Here is a 13422-nt window from a genome sequence, read left to right on the forward strand (position 1 = left end):
TGTTATTCATATGTGAAGTCAAGTTGGTGTTAAGTATCTTCTGTAATTTTCACTATTTTGGTTTTGAGACAGAGCCTCTCATTGGTCCTGGAATTCACTGATTTTGTTGGTCAGCAAAAGCCAGGGAGCTGCTTGCCATTGTCCTAAGTTTATTTATTTATTATTTAATAAACATGCATAGATATTGAGTTTGGAGATTGAGATGGCTATATTCATATCACCGACTTACTTCTCCCTGGCTTTTCAGCATTAGGCATAGTAAGACATTGCCCTTGTCATTGCTCAGTTATAGTGTCTGAGGCACAGCCCTGGCAAATACCCCAGCCTATGCATTATGTACGTATGTATGTATGCAAGGGTGTACCTATGTGCCTAGCTCAACAGCTAGCTCCACAGCCCCATCATGTACTCTCGTTAGCAGTGGCAAAAGAGGGTTTCTATGGAGTTTTCCAATAGTAGCTGATTGCTAAAGACCAACGAATTTCACATTTCCAGAAATGTGTTTTTGAGTGATGCTTGGGGTGCTCTGGGCTGGTATTGAAGTGTCCCCATGATTGGAGCAATGGGACCGAAGAGAACACTGACACCGATCTAGAGCGATGTTAACGTAGGGCCTGTATCATGAGATTTGGGAGTTCCAGTGATCAAATTACCCAGTCATGGAGTACAGTTCTGAGCATGCTGGAATCTGGTATACCTCATCAATTCCTCTGCTCAATGTATGGCCCAGATGCAGGCCCAAGGATCCTTAAACATACAATTGGGGGTGTGTTCAGAAGTCCTGGAGGCATTTGAACATCATCTAGCATGGGGTTATGGATGGAGAGGAATTCTACCAGTCATGGCTGTTTGGCTGGCATATCTCTGAAAGTTCAGGGTCCTAGACAGTGTTGCTTCTGTCTGGTCAAATGCTGGATGGAGACAGCAAGGGTTTGGTTGTTTGCTTAATATCCTATCAAGGAAGTGCTTACTAACGGGACCCCTTCCACCAAAAAGCCTCCTATCCAGGGTGATTTTACACTGAGTGGGAGGAGATGCCTATTCCCTGCCTTCCTGGGGGTACCCAATAGACAGAAGGAGGCAGGAGATGAGTAGTGTCTGCCCATCTGTGTTTGTTAAAAGCGTTATCTTAGAAAGTCAAGCTTGGGTGATGTGTAGTTAGCCCAGGCATGGCTGTCGAGTGTTTCAGGCCAGTTTTAGTGGAAAAGCTTATTATGGTTCAACTGAAGGTTGCTATTTCATAATTAATCTCCTCTTTGTTCTTTTTCACCCATCCGCATTACTGACCCAGATAATGGATAATATGGGGGAAGGCAGAGGGGAGCTAGTGGAACAACCGGAGCAGCAGTTGGTATGGGAACCTCCAACCTAGAGAGTTGGTTTGGGGAGCGGTGGGCATTTTCCCCACTTCAAAAAAGTTCAAAGTCCACCTTTTTTTTTTTTTCTTCCACTTAGTGTTTCTGGTGTCAGTGTGCTTGCCTCTAGACTGCTGGGGCCACCTTGGAAGGATTCCTGACTTGAGGTGACCCAAAAGGCTGTTCACTACATGCTCTGGTAATTTGGGCAGTGTCCCCAGCAGGAGAAGGGAACTATGAGTTCTCTGTGCTCAGACCTAACTGCCCAGAGTCTGCTGGCTAACCCAGCTCGCTTCCCCGGGGAACTGACTGTTTAGGTGGTCTTGAGCAGCCTTCCTTGGAACAATAGGCACTAGCTAGGATTTCTCTGGTCTGCTCCGGTAAGAAATCCTGAGGTTATCCAGGACCCCTTCCCTGCGAAGGGTGTGACCTACTAACTTACTTGGTTAATATCGTTGGGTGCCCGTGACTGTTGTGTCTTCAGAACTTTTTGCCTCTTCCCTCTTCCCGGTACCACTTTCCTCCTTGCCGCTTGCTGATCCCTCGCATCCCTGGTGATCTGTCCCATTCTGGGACAAAACATGTGCTGTGTCTTTAAATGGGCGGAAGTGACTGGCGGTGCTTTGCTTGGGTACTGCATTGATTAGGAGATTACATGGAGCTGCCGCCTGGGGGAGGAGAGTGCAGGTTCTGCTAGGTCGGTGCTCTGATCCTCAAGGCCCTCCTTGCTTTTCCTCCCTGAGGCTGCTCACGGCCGGCCGGCCGGCAGGAGGTGAGGGTGGGTGGCTGGCAGCCAGCCTGACTGTGGATGCAACTCCAGGGCTCGCTCAGCTCAGGCTTGCCAGAGTACCCATCCTCATCAGAGCCTGGCAGTGGCGGCAACAACCAGGGCAGCCGGCTCCAGCCTGGGGCTGGATTTGCCCAAGCTGCCCTTGGCCTCTGATCTGAGCCCAACTGAGAGCTGGGAGAGAGGCAGTGGGAACAGAAGCAGCAGCACCTCTCTCTCTCTCTCTCTCTCTCTCTCTCTCTCTCTCTCTCTCTCTCTCTCTCTCTTCCCTTTCTCTCACCCTTTCTCCCTTTCTCCCTCTCCTCCTCTCCTTTCTCTGTGTTGAAGTCACATTATATGGGATTCTGTTCTTTTGGGACTTCGTCATCTTTTCCACTATGTCCTGGGACCTCCGGAGCTGTTACAGGGATGCTAAGGATATGGTCAGTGGATTCTCGTGACTGTACTAATGAAAGGATTCAAGCTCTCCTGGTAAGTGGAGGATGGATAAGGTGAATCCTCTCCCGTCTTTCTTCCCCTGTGTTCTGGCAGCACCTTCGCCTCCTTCAGGAGGTCTCCTTGAGACAGGCCTGTCTCACTGGGTGGGCATCCAAGTGTCAAGATAGGGGTGACAAACCCTACAAAAAAAGTTGGAGTACTCTCCCAGGCTCAGCTAGCACCCACAGTGCTGTGGTATTTTCCCCCAGCATGTTCTCTGTGTCAGGGGTTTGTAGGAATTGGGAGGCTCTAGAGAGAATCTAGCAGAAAATGAAAAGAGCTTCCAAGTTTGAGGGGTTGCCGTGGTTGTACACAGAGAGGGGACTTCACGCAGAGATATCCTTTACTGTGTATTGCGATTGTTCTGGGCTGGGATCTTGACTGGCTCCCTGGGGAGCCTTTTCCTTGGCACTTAGGGTTAGCCGCAGCTGAGGCAGCCTCTGACCTCTCTGGGAGGCAGCTCCCTAAGCAGTGTGTTAGGGACCAGAATTCCCCTCAAAGGGAGCATGGTCATGTGCCTTGGGGCTTTGCAAGTGTCTGACTCTCCCTGGGCTTAGTATTGGGATAGGAAAAGAACTTCTGGTTTGGAGTTGTGTGGGGATAGCTGTCTTCTAGCTGCAGAGGTAGGCAGAGCATTTTTTTTTTTTACCGTCTATTTTAAAAATAAAACCCTTACTGTTCCTTCTCCTTTGATCCACGGAGGACCAGACGGGTGGGGGAACTGGCTTTTTTGTCTGCTTGAGAAACTGCAGATTTTGCTTGGAAAACTTTGTCCTACCAGGAATCTGGTACCCCTGCAGGGCGGCCTGTGCAGCTTCCTAGGAGGAGAAAGGTTCCCTGGGTTAGGGAGGGAGGGTGCTTTAACTCCTTGAAGAGGGTGGGGGTAGGAGGAGAATAGCTTGGGGAAGTTCTCTGCAGGGTTGCAGCCGGCTGGCCTACCTTCATTGTGTATCTGTTGTCCACGCTGGGCCCTGGGGTAGGGGGAGGGCATTCCTGTGGGTGGTAGGGTGATATTCAGAATCAGGGATGAGATCAAGCAGGTTAGGCAAGGAGTCTTAGCCTCGCTGCAGGCCATTTAGGATTTTGCAGAAGCCTCTATCTGCGCAAGCCACCCTCCCCCCACCCCCAACAAAGTCTAGCTCTCCTGCCGTAAGTGCGAGTGTTCTTTAGAGGGCCTTGAGAAGGGCAGAGAGTGGAGCTGAGTTCTGCAAGGTTAGCTCGTAATAACTACAGGCTCCCAAGCGTGGTGAGAGCTGGTGACTGCTTAGCCCTGAGCTCTTCTCCTCAGGAGAAGGAATCACTCCAAGGGGTGCTGAGCCCTTGTGCTGACTCCTTGTGCGCCAAAGCCTTGTCCTTTTTGTTTGGGACAGGGAAGTACAGGCCCTACAAGCCATTCCTGCCCTTGCTTTCTTGGGGGGGGGGGGGACTTGCCTGTCGTACTGTGTTGTAAACTGTCAGCCTGGGTCATCGGTCATTCCAGGCCCACATGGGTGGCCAGAGCTGTTTGCATTCCTCCCTGGAGCAATCCCAGGCAATGCAGAAAAGCACAGGTGCTTCTGGAAGCCCAAAGACCCTGGGCTCTTCACCCAAACCACTCAGCACCCTTCTCCTGTTGTCAGCATACTCAGCTTGGGACCTAGGTAGACTGGCTGTCATTCAGATGAGACATCACTTTAACACAGATGCCTCCTGGCTCAATCCTGGCTCGGGTCCCACAGGGACGTGTCGAGATGTTTGCCTTTGAAATCTGTCTTGAGTATCTCTTGATACATTTCAACAAGGAGAGCAGTGCTCAGCTGGGAGCTGTAATTGGCCAACCTTGTCTTCTTCAGATAAACAAAACTGGGGGATATTTCTGTCATTTCTGTCAGTCTGGATGCTGTTAGATCCGTGACCCTCTGTCTCATGAACGATAGATAGATGCACCAGTCCACTGTGTCCCCTCTTTGCAGTTGTGTTGTGGCTGTTTTGCGTGCAAAGTGACTGACTTCCTTTGGCATTCCATGGCATCCTATTGCCCTACTCCCAAGAAGCAAGATGATATTGGCTGTCTTAATCTGTAATAATGGGCAATACTGTCTAACTGCATACAGAAGAGGGTGGGGTTAGTAAGTGTTCCTAATGTTTGAAATTACCTCTAGGAACACGTCTAGGATTCCTCCTATGTAGAGGTGGCATAAAAATGGCGGTACTTATGCTCATAGTAAAAGTGAGTAGTGGGCTACCACTTTTTGAGATTTGCTCTGTGTCAGGTTACATTAAGTACTTAGCACGAGCCATGCAGGGCTACAATTATGACCCCTCATTTTACAGAACGGGAAGCTGAGGTTAAGGCATTCACAAAGAAATCAAGCGTTGGGTTTGCTACAGCGATCTCCCTGTTCTGCTTTAGTCATGCACCTCACTTTCCCGGCCCCTTTCTCACTGCCCTTTTTCCTGCTCTGATGTCTCCTTAGGTCACTTAACTAGACTCTGAAATTTGTCGAGAAGTTGTCTCATTTGATTCTTACTATATCCCCATGAAGTATCTGTCCTGTGTTGAGAACATGTCTATTCTGTGAAACTAGGGAAACTGAGGCCTAGAGTCATAAACTGTTTAGGTTAAATTTATGTAACTAGTCCCTGAAAGGGACTGGCTTACTTCATTGTATGCTCATGTGTTCAAGCATGTGCTTATGTGAATGTGTATGTGTATGTTTGCTCTGTATGAGCCTGTGAGGCTAACGGTCATCATCGTCTTGGCGTCTTCCTCAAATGTTTTCTACTTTATTCTTTGAGAGCATGTCCCTTTACTGTATCTGGAGCTAAAATTGAGGTTAGGCTGGCTGGCCAGTGACCTGTGGGGGAATTCTGTCCTGCCTTGCTGCAGTAGACCTACATATGTGTGAGGACTACTTCCAACTTTTCCATGGATGCTGAGGGTCCAGACTCGGGTTTATATGCATTTATAAACCATTTCCCCAGCCCCTCCTAACCAAAGGACAACATAATAAAAATGAGATGTATCTATGTTGCACCAACATTTTCCCAGAGAAGGCTTAGGGTCTTTGAGTGTGTATACTCATTCATCCCTTCATTTTACAATGTTGATCAAGCTTCCATGATTTGTAGCCCTTTGCCTGGGAGCATGAGAGTTTAAACTATGTAAAAGGTCATTCGCTATCTTAGCCTTCTAGGTTCCAGACCTCTCACAGGTAGACTGAGTCACCACTTCCCTCCATACAGGGTGCAAGCCAGTCAATGCTAAAGGCCAGATAAGTGTAGGGAACAGTTCTAGAAACTGATATCAGCTGGTGGAGCCACGGAGCCTGTTCTTAGTGTGGATGACACAGGAGGATGCTTGGATCTGGGTTGTTGTTGGATAGATAAAATTCTGCTTTACACAGCAACTTCACCCTAACTCACCGAGTTCCAACCTTCTAGGTGATGCTTTAGGTCAGAGGTCCCAAGTGACTGCACTGTGAAAGAAATCCCCCACCTTTATCTCCTTTATCAGGGAGGAACTTAATTAAGTCTGCCTCAAGGGCTGCTTCTGTTGTCCCATCTGCTGGTAATTTGGTGAGTAAGGTAAGGGTTGCTGTGGAAGAAGCTGAAAGGGGGTGTCGTGAGCAAATGAATAGGGCTGTGGCCAAGTTGGGGAGGGAAGTATCACATTTTTACTTTGGAAGCCGATGTTCCTTTGTCTCCACATGGCTGCTCTCCCCGCACTCACCCTTTTAATGATTGAAAGTTATCTCTTATTCCCTCACAGCTTCAGAATGGAGTTCGCCTTTGTGAGGCCACACCCTCCCGATTGCTGTCCTCACACAGGCCCTGGCAGACTGTGCAACATCTGTCTGGATTCCCTCTGCTCCTTTGCCTGCTCTTCACATCTGTTGGGTTTGGTGGTACAGGCAGCACAGAGCCTGAGGCTGGCGTAGACCTTCAGGAAAGTCAGTGTAGGGGAGGAGCTGATTTTGTGAAAAAAATTTCTAAAAACCAGAGTTAAGAGAGCATCGTCTGGCACTGCAGGCCAGCACTTCTGTGAGAGCTGAGTCTAGATATTAAGTCTCACACCGTGGACATGTGGCCAACTGAGGTGCGTATTTAACAGGTGTGAGGACAGGCGAGCTTCCACGCTGCATTCCCACCCCTGATTTAGGAACAAGAGTGCCCACCCCTGGAACCCGCTCTCTAGTTTCCTTCCCAGGTGACTGACTTTTGTCCTCCTCTCCCTTCCCTTAATGGTCAGCCATGTTTTATTGACACCAAAGGTCAATTGTCCATTGTCTTCTTTCGTTTTAGGTCTGTTAGTGAACCATGCCCCGCTCCTACCCCATCTCTTGTCTAGACCACATATCTGTCTTTTGAGGTTCTTCCTGAGAGAGATGTGCTGGGGAAGACGAGGGAACCCAGGGGTCTGCTACACATACCCTGTAGAGCCTGACCTCACAGCCTGTGTGAGAGGCTTCTCAGAAGGGAGGGAACAGAGAAAGCGGTGGTCTCTCAGTGGCTTGAGAGAGGACTCATGAATGGGAGTCTTGTTACTACCTGTTAGCCTGCTGTGGGCCCTGGGTAGGGGACTTCTGTTTACCTTGGGTGGTGGTATTTTTGATTAAATGGCAGCCCTGGGTAGATTAGTTATCTCTCGGCTTTCCTTTTTACTAATGGTCTAGAAAAAGGCCACAGTCCTTCTGGAGTGGCAGCCTGTGCTGTAGACTTTAGCCACCAGGGGATATGGGGAAAGAAACCTTCATTTGAGAATATTAAATATTCATTTACAAACATCACACCCCAGGCATGCCCTCCCATGAATGTTGAGATCTAGTTTATCATCCAGTGGTATAGAGTTAAGTTTTCTTATTCATGTTCAAGGCCCCGAGTGCTGGCCATATAAGATTAAAATCTCTAGAAAGCCCGACAGCCCAGGGGGAAGAGCCAATCCGATGCTATGGATTTCTGAGATGACAAAGTCTTCTCTCGTGTCACCCAGATTTCTACAATCAGTGAACAGTAAACACTACTTGCTTTTCTGTGTTACTGTGGCCACCATCTTTCTTTTCAGAGGAAGAGGAAGACATTTGCTGTTCTATAATGTAAACGTAAAAGCGAGACAAATCAGATACCTGACTTATCAAATCTCTTGGTTTGGGAGCTTTTCTCTGGTTATTGTAAGATTATGTCTAGAAAAGATGATTCCTAGATGATTTGGGTTTCTGGTGAGAAAACTTGAAGACAAAATACATCTGACTTCATTGAATTGCCCATAAGGCTGGGCATTTTTCCTTAAATGACCTCAAAATGAAGTGCTGTAATAAACCAGGTAATGCTTGGTGACTTTGCACTCATTTAGATTTTTTTTTATTATATTCATTTATTTACGTGTGTGCACATGGAGGTCAGAGTCCAACCTGCAGCTATACTTTCTCAGTTCTCTCCTTCCAGTGCCTGTATTCTGGGGGATTGAAGCTGGGGTAGACCAGCAAGCTCCTTTAACTGCTGAGTCATCCTTCCAGCCCTGTTTATTCCTATCTATCTATCTATCTATCTATCTATCTATCTATCTATCTATCTATCTATCGTGTGTGTGTGTGTGTGTGTGTGTGTGTAGGGGGGAGTTTGCACATTTGTATGCTGGTGAGATCACCCATGTAGGCATATAGAGGCCAGAGGTCAACACTGGGTTTTTCCTCAATAGTCCTTCCACCTTCCTTGTGAGAAAGGGTCTCTCACTGAAATTGAAGCTCACTGTTTGAGCTGGACTGCCTGGCCAGCAGCCCCCAGAATCTACCCACGTCTGGCTTCTCAGAGCCAGGATTATAAGCAGCTGTGCCCACATCTTACCAGGCAGGTTCTAGAGTTCAGGTCCTCATGCTTGTACAGCAAGTGCTTCATCCACTGAGCCAATTCCTGGCCCTAGTGATCTAATCTTAATACTGTTCTTTGGCTTATACTTGCAGAGGAGAGACATTGTGTTAAACCGAGGAGAGCAGGTTAGCCATGACAATGACCCCCCCCCCTCCCCCCAGTTATTTTCAAGGCTCCTAAATACATTTTATGATCACTCCAGGTCCCTGAGGTTCTGGATAACTCTCCCAGGGAACTGCCCTATGCAGTGGTTTAACAGAACATGCTGTTGATCCTCATGGTGTCTCCTCCATGGAAACCATGGCAGGGAGGACAGCTTGGGTCTTCTATACTCTCCATGGCCCCTGTCAGACCATGGCCAGAGTTAGTCACACAAGCCTGACTGACTGCAGTACAAAGCAGTTCAGTTCCTGCCATAACTGATTTCTCTGGGAATGAGGCTCATACAGTGAGATATTGGGGAAGAGCTTGTGTGACCATAGACATGAGCTACCCAGGGTACATTCAGTTTGCAGTCCATTTTTTAAAAATATATATAGTTTGTAAGCCAAGATGGTCCGAGTGCATTTGGTTTTTGCTTTAAGAAATGCTTTGTTTATTCTTTGACAAATTCACACTGTAGTGCATTTCCCCTCTATTTTGTTGCTTTATGATACTGGGAATTGAACCAGAATCTCACAAATGCCAGACAAGCACTGGACCACCAAGTGATGGCCACAGCTCTCTTATTAGTTTCTCTTTCTTTATATTCACACAAAGTCCTATAGGTTGCCTTGAGTTCACTCAGCAGCCCAGGCTGGCTTTGAACTTATGATCTCCCTGCCTCAGAATCATGAGTAGTTAGGGTTATAGACCTTTCCTGCAAAGTCCACCTTCTTGTGTATTTAAAAATGATTCAGGAAATCCAAGAAGGGCAAAATGACATGTAAAAAAAAATCAGATAACATTCCATCTACTTTTATGAAGCCATGACAACTACTTGTTCATAGACTGTCCATGGCTACTTGTATACTACAATACTGAGTGTTGACAGAGACCCGTGTTCTGCAAACCTGGCCCCTTATAAAAAGATTTCTACTTTTAAGATTAGGTAAATATAATTTTCAAGAGCAACACAGTGCTGTTTTTGTTGGATCTTTTTTAGCTAGCAGTATTATTCCAAGGGCTTTATATTCATAGCAATGAAAATAAGGGCAATAATAACAATAGGTAAAACTTGAAAATTTGCTGCGTGATAGGTGTGTTTTACTTTAGATTTTGAAACAGGACCTTGACACATCTTTCTGGTCTTTCTATGTTGCTAGCTTTGAATTTTCAACCTTGCCTTGAATTCTTAATCCTTTGCCTAAGATCATAGAGCCTAAAATTCCTTGTACTTAGTTACTACGGTTGCAAAGCAATTGGAGGGCACGTACTTGTCTTGGAGGAAAAAAAATTGAGAAATGTTGTGGAATGATTTATGAGGACAGTGTTTTATGATGTCAGTTACATTCGCCAACAATGTAATAGAGCAGAAATGCGTAAAGTAACGATGGTCAGAATTGAGAAAGGGGTGCATGGGGCAGATGAAATGTTGGCTGATTCTTGAAGAATGAAGGCCACCAATATTTCAAGAGACCAGCAATCCTTTGAGGAAGGAATAAAAAACAATCAAGAACAGCCATTGAAACCAGAACAAGTTGCCTTGTGAAGGGAGAGTAGCCCAGTAGAACAGAGGGGTGCTTGCGGGCACTGGGATAGAAGTTTAAGTGACAAAGCAGCGTACAGGGAGAGATATCTTTTTAGAAGATGTGCAGAGCCCCAAGGTCTTGCTATACTCAGCAGGAGAGCCCACAGGCTCAGGATGACCAAGAAGCACCCATATGCACGTTCCATTTCAGTGGGTATGATGCTTGAGGCAAGAGCCTGATGTTTGTAGTCTGGTAGCATCTGTGAGAAAGAGCTTTGAAAATGTAACAGGGCTGAGAGAGGGTCATGTGCTTGTGTGTGTGTGTGGGGGGGGCTCAGCTCAGAAGGGCCTGTTTTCTGTTCTCAGAACCCTCTCTCTTCCCATAGCCCTCTCAGAAGGGTGATATCTAATTTGCCCCATATCGTAGGTGACAAGATAGTTGAAGGTCCACATGGTGAGTGACAGAGTAAGAGAGGAGAAGGTTAGCTGGGCTCTAGGGTGTGAGCTCTCAGCAGCTTCTCATCTCTGCCACAGTATGGATCTGGCCACATCTGGAGCTTTCAACTTTACCTTAAATTAGAGGAACACTGCCAGGGCCACACCATCCTGGGCGGTGAGGCTTTCTTCATCTGTGGATGCAGTAGCTGTAGCAGCTCCAGTATGCTGAACCCCACAGGAAGCCAGGATCCTGCTTATATCTGACTCAGGAGCTGTTCCTTCAAGGCCAGGCTAGAAGGTATTTAAAACAGAGATGAGGGCTGGTGAGATGGCTCAGCTTATAAAGACGCTTACTGACAACATGAAGTCTTGAGTTTGATCCCTGGTTCCTACGTAATAATATGAGAGAACTCCAAAGTGTCCTCTGACCTCCATACACAAACACACACGCGCGCACACACAAAATTCTTTTAAAAGGTGAAATATTTCAAACACAGAAGAATTGTACCTAATATATCCACACAGCTTAGAGAAGAACATCATATTTCTCTATGAACCAGATCCAGTTGTGCCTTCGATGTGGGAAGTCATCCTTTATGATTGATGACAATATTCAAACGACCCAGAGTGCAAACCTCAGAGAATGCAAATATTTTCATTCTGCACATTCGCTACGTTCCAGATATAGCCTTGTCTCTTATCTATAGGAGGTGGATGATGCTTCAGCTTGCATTGCAATGCTGGCCTAAGAGACAGCATCATTAAGGCAGGGTTCCCTTCATAAGCTCTGCCCTGTAACTCTGGGGAAGTACGCAAATGGTTCATTTCGTTTGTATGATTATGAGAAGTTCCTTAATGTCCCCATTTTTGATTCTGTCATGTAAAAAAATAGTCACTGCCACATCTGCCTTGGAGGGCTGCTGTATGGTGTGTTTTAGATGAGACATGCCAGTTCCTATGGCACACAGAGGACAATGCCAGACACTCAGAGCTGCTTTGTGAATGTAGATGCTCTTAGGATATTGTCTTAGGTTTGACACCTGTTTGAAGACCATGGTCACCATCCTCTCCTTCCACCCCATTCTAGGTAGAGCTGGAGAACTATAACCATTCTCTCTCCTGTCGTCCCTTCGCACTCTTTCTCCCTCTTTTAGGTGAGCCACCTTCCGAGCTCTGTTTTGGTCTTGTTGCTGAAACTTTTCCAACTTCTCACACAAGGACATAATCACTTGACTACCTCAATGAAGGACAGAGCTTGACCCGGGGTCCATCACAAGAAAGAGTTGTGACCATAGCAAGACTCCCCCTCATCCCTAAGATGGGCTAATGAGCCTCCGAATGCAATGCTATTACTGTCCTTTTCAAATTCCCACTATATTCTGCTTTAGTTCAATTACTCATTCCTTGACTCAACGAAATTCTTGAGCATCCCGTAGCTTTAGGAATTAAAAAAAAAACATTAGTTAAAATTTGGTCTTTGCCCTGCGTGGGAGTGGGAGAGAGTACTTGTTGCAGTGGAGGGACCAAACTGGGCCCCTGTTTCAGGTAGTATCGGACAGGAAAATCCCACTGGAGGGATTGGATGTATCCCCTGAAGTCATGCAAATAGATGAATCTTTCAGTTCAGATCTTTTTTTGGACCCTTTCTCGGGAGACTGGGAGCCTCTTTGTTTCATAATAGCTTCCCTACAGCGACCTCAACTTTTATCCTTCCTGATGGTCATAGCTTTTACATGGGGTAGGGGCCATAGGACACGGCATGCAAAAACTCCTTTGTTCTTCAGAGTCTTAATTTGGCAGACATGAAATATGCAAAGATGGGAAGTGACCATTTGGCTTTTGAAGGTGATTTGCTTTGCAGAGCACAGCCACCCCTCCTCCCCTCTGCATTTTACATCTGTTAACTCTGGTGTGACCAAAAGCTTTCTTTTAAACTTCCAAATTCACTTCTGGAGGGTTCCTATGTCGTGTTCTTATCGTCTTTGATTAAAATAAACAAAATAATGCTCTGGAGAGGCTCAAGGGTAATAGGAACCAACCACCGCCCCCAGCTAGTGAGGAGTCGTAGGCTAACCCAAGACATTTGTAGCAGTGATGGTGGCAGTGCCCCTTTTGATGAATTTCTCCTCGGAGTGCTTAGGCATCAGCTCTGTAAACACCGAGAGTGCCGTGTGTAGCCGGAAGGTTGGCGTTTCTTTCTTTCTCCCGTCTTCTGACCAATTCTCCAGAGTCTATTCCTAGGCATGAGTTAGAACCGCTTTGGGGCTGAACGGTAGCACCAAATGCGGTGAATAACTGCTTTTGGCACCAGTCACTAGACAGTCATAGCCATGGTTGTCAGGAAAAGGATTCTAAATTAAAACCGCACGCTGCTTTCTGCTCCTCCTTGAATTCACCGCGTGGAAAATGAATGCAAGTCTCCTGCCCCAAGCTTTCACATCTTCTCCCAGCCATTTCTATCCTTGTTTTGGTGACAGGGTCTCATTTGATAGTCTTGCCTGAGGCTCCTGGCTGCTGGGATGATTGATGTGTCACCGTGCTTGGCTTCTGCCAGTCCTTTATAGTGGGGGCTTCTCTACCAGTTTTTATTTGTCCTTCCTCACTCTGCATGTGACCACGTTTATCTTTGTGGCATTTCTCTGTCCATTCTTCCCCCCAGTTTCATGGCCTTTGTCATTGTCTTTTTTTTTTCTCTCAAGTCTAGTTTTTGAGGGTGGGTAGTATTAGGTATATGACCTAGGTTCTGTACATGCTAGGTAATAATCCTCTCCCAAGCACGTATGCCCCGTGTCACCAACCCCCTCGGCCTTTTTATTTTATAACCTCCTTAGTATTTTGCTTGGTCTGTT

The 13422-nt window shown here is 46.6% G+C and overlaps 1 protein-coding gene across 14 annotated transcripts in view; it reads left to right on the forward strand.

Annotated features, from left to right (window-relative positions):
- Positions 1–13422, forward strand: part of Gramd1b (GRAM domain containing 1B) — a 235639-nt gene that overhangs the window by 154627 nt on the left and 67590 nt on the right. For 2 of the 14 annotated variants that reach the window (XM_075966293.1, XM_075966295.1), the window contains exon 1: positions 2027–2613. The exons of 11 other annotated variants lie outside the window; for them this stretch is intronic. In XM_075966293.1, coding sequence (XP_075822408.1) covers positions 2591–2613 — 23 coding nt within the window. In that variant the 5' untranslated portion in view covers positions 2027–2590. Of the gene's footprint in view, positions 1–2004; positions 2614–13422 lie in introns of those variants that run through there. One more of the 14 variants, XM_075966294.1, reaches the window with a different exon arrangement.

Source organism: Microtus pennsylvanicus, chromosome 3 (assembly GCF_037038515.1).
Source record: "Microtus pennsylvanicus isolate mMicPen1 chromosome 3, mMicPen1.hap1, whole genome shotgun sequence".
NCBI lineage: Eukaryota > Metazoa > Chordata > Mammalia > Rodentia > Cricetidae > Microtus > Microtus pennsylvanicus.